At 38.3% G+C, this 2,962-nt stretch overlaps 1 protein-coding gene and 1 long non-coding RNA gene across 10 annotated transcripts in view; one reads left to right on the top strand and one right to left on the bottom strand.

The window, feature by feature from the left end:
* The window catches only part of LOC103481221 (myosin-binding protein C, fast-type-like), a 30,231-nt gene that overhangs the window by 4,589 nt on the left and 22,680 nt on the right, over nt 1-2,962 (top strand). For all 8 annotated transcript variants that reach the window (XM_008436559.1, XM_008436556.1, XM_008436557.1 and 5 more), the window contains exon 2: nt 2,348-2,362. In XM_008436559.1, coding sequence (XP_008434781.1) covers nt 2,348-2,362 — 15 coding nt within the window. The remainder of the gene's footprint in view (nt 1-2,347; nt 2,363-2,962) is intronic.
* Nucleotides 558-1,374, bottom strand: LOC103481220 (uncharacterized). 2 transcript variants are annotated; one of them, XR_536249.2, is made up of 3 exons: nt 975-1,374; nt 810-872; nt 558-687 (listed from the first exon to the last, which is right to left on the bottom strand). It is a non-coding gene; the product is annotated as an uncharacterized LOC103481220 (long non-coding RNA). The 2 variants fall into 2 exon arrangements; XR_536248.2 differs by having other exon boundaries at nt 1,012-1,374.

Genomic DNA, 2,962 nt, shown 5'->3' with positions numbered 1-2,962 from the left:
TTGAACGTTGGTAACCATGGAGACAATGCCGCACTGTCACGTAGCCTAGCATGTATGGAAAAAAACTGGTTAGCATCTCGTCTTTTGTACGTTTCAATGTTGTTCCGGTGTAAAASGGAAACGCTGTTTATGACACAGTTATATAAATCACGTGGTGTGAATTCAGGCGAAATCAGTAATTTGATTAACACGTCAGGAGGGAGGAGGTAGGGGTCGGTTTCTAAGATGGCTACTTTCGTAAATCCCGCCGTTTATGAGCCCCAACCAGGTGAGTTACGTTCACAGACAAATTAGTTCAACTCAAACAAGTAGAAGTCATAAATAAACTGGCAAAAACAACTTGGGAAAACAATCTCAGTAGCTCTGTTCAGTACACCCGTCCCTCACTTCCGACGTCCATCATGGCGCCTCGAATGACTTGGTGATGTAGCTGCAAAGGATCAATGGGAAAAAAGAAAAACTTTTGTGTTTCCTCACAATAAATTAGCAATGCACACTGGTGTATTTTGCATGCAGTCACAGTGATAAATATTATTTTAAAGTTGTACATATGTTTAAAGAGCCTCATGAAAACATTCTTAATACAAAAAAAAACAATGAAAACCGGTTTATTACTTACTGCATGTTTGTTTGTGTAAGCTTGAGATGAGACTGCACATGAAAACGGCCCTTTTTTCACCATTCAGACTAACAAGAAAAAGATAGAATTAGAACTAACTGTCAGATGACTTTATTGCCATTGTCTGACAGTTATAACTCAAAAATAGTCTGAGCAGCTTGTATGTATTTTTCTCTTTCCTAATTAGTACATTTTTTTGTTTTAGTCCATGTTTGACCTATTTTGCTTTTGCATCTTGTGGTGCATTTCTATCCTAAAGAAAGAGATACAAAAAAAACATCACAAATGAATCAGAAAGACATGCAGAGCTCAGTTATGCCAAATGAACTGGTCAGTACATTATTGCGAGAGAAACCTATCGATTGTGAGGTAACGCAAAAGAAAAGAAATACCTCCTACAAGGGGCAATGGTTTGGTTTTTCATTTCTGCCGCTGAATTTCAGGCCGAGAGGTGAAGCTCTTACGGTTAACTTGGCTTACTATTCAAGGAAAGTGCGTGCAGCTTGAGAGAACGTGGCCTGGCTTCAGGGAGGTCATAAGATACCGTCCCTGGCCTTTAAGATCCACTGAAGTGACCCCCACAGAGACACTTGGGGAGCCTGGGGTGTATCATACGCCTCTATTTCAGTTGAGAATTTTCTTTTACCCGAATTAGGTCTCAACAAAGACAGCCTCATTAAAAAGGCACATCCCTCCGTCCTTTATGGCTCYAGCTTAACCTTTAATCATGTCGCTACATCAGGATATCCGTTTCAAAGGTCTGGTCCAGATGTGACACGTGAAATTTCAAAGGGGAACCTTCCTGTTCCTGTTAAATCTATGTCATCGCTTTGGAGCTAAAACATTCCTGAAGTATCCGCTTCATCTAAAGCCATCAATTCCAGGCAGACGTCTATATAAATATTGTCAACAAGATGTAATTAAAAGATACTTTAAAGGTTTAACATCTATTGATATCTGTACAGGTCATGTAACTTTATATACRGTATCCTTTGTGTTCACTGTAGTTGAAATAAATTACTACTTTACAGCAGAAACATGATCTAACACTGATAATTTGGAAAAATACAAAAAGAAAATAATTAATAGCATCCCAGAAACTCTTTCTTTGYATTTTAAGTTAGTTTCYGTTGKATATAAACATGTCGTGACAAAGACTTGCACTTCTTTTAGCCTCTGGCCTCCAGGCAGGATGAAGATGCACATTTTGGCACCATGCAGTGGGAGAAAAATGGGGGAAAATATCTGTTTAGAGAACAGCAGCATAGAAGGGCGTCCTGGTGTCACCAAGCAACCGCTGGAAGCTACCGACAGGCTTTCTMTGTCCCGCCATCACAAATATGAGTTTTCTAAACTCAACTGGGACTTTAACTGGAGCTATGCACTTCGATCCGGTGAGAAACAAAGAATCCTTGTAAGAGTGGGTCGTCACTSGGTCTTAAAATGTGGTAAYAATSTAAAATAAACGGCCAAATCAAAGCAGAAATGCATAACCAGCCACCAAATCAACTTTCTCCCTTAATCTTTAAATGTGATGTTGAACAGAAGAGGAAGAGAGGACGTCGGACTCTAGAGAGATTAACGCAAACATGATTTTTTTTTTAATTTCCTACAAAAATGAAACTTATTGAAAGATTATTTTCRCATCTTTACCAGGGGATCTGATAAATGTGTGTGTAAAATGTGAACGATGTGTGTAAGTAACAGTTTTCTTTGTCTGTTTCGCAGCTAAACCGGCGGAGGGTAAGTCAGCGTTTCTGCTTTTGTCCCATTATTTATGTTTTGCCTCCTATTATCACATTGTGACACATTTATGGCTCATATATATTTCTTTTAGAGTTTTACTCACAAATCATGTCGAGTGCTGGTTTCCTGCAGACTTCAAACACATTCTGATCAGCTTTCACGATGTTTTTWATTTATTCATGGACGTTCTGTCAGGAGAGCATCTCTACTTAAATTATAAATGGCGCCGTGTTTCTACTGTATGCTGCAGAACGGGGATATTAATGCATTCTGGCATTCTGGGTGAAAAGCTGCTCTTTTGTACATTACATCAGCTGTAAATTACGGAAGAGGATTAGGGCCACTGGGGAAAAAAAACAAAACAGTTTTGACTTTAATCTCAGAATTCTGAGATTAAAGTCAGAATTCTGAGAAAAAAGTCAGAATTCTGACTTTAAACTCAGAATTCTGACTTTAATCTCAGAAGTCAGAATTCTGAGTTTAAAGTCAGAATTCTGAGTTTAAAGTCAGAATTCTGAGATTAAAGTCAGAATTGTGAGATTAAAGTCAGAATTCTGAGATTAAAGTCAGAATTCTGAAAAAAAAAGTCAGAATTCT

The sequence above is a fragment of the Poecilia reticulata genome, linkage group LG19 (assembly GCF_000633615.1).
Source record: "Poecilia reticulata strain Guanapo linkage group LG19, Guppy_female_1.0+MT, whole genome shotgun sequence".
NCBI lineage: Eukaryota > Metazoa > Chordata > Actinopteri > Cyprinodontiformes > Poeciliidae > Poecilia > Poecilia reticulata.
This window is presented reverse-complemented; position numbering and strand designations above follow the sequence as displayed.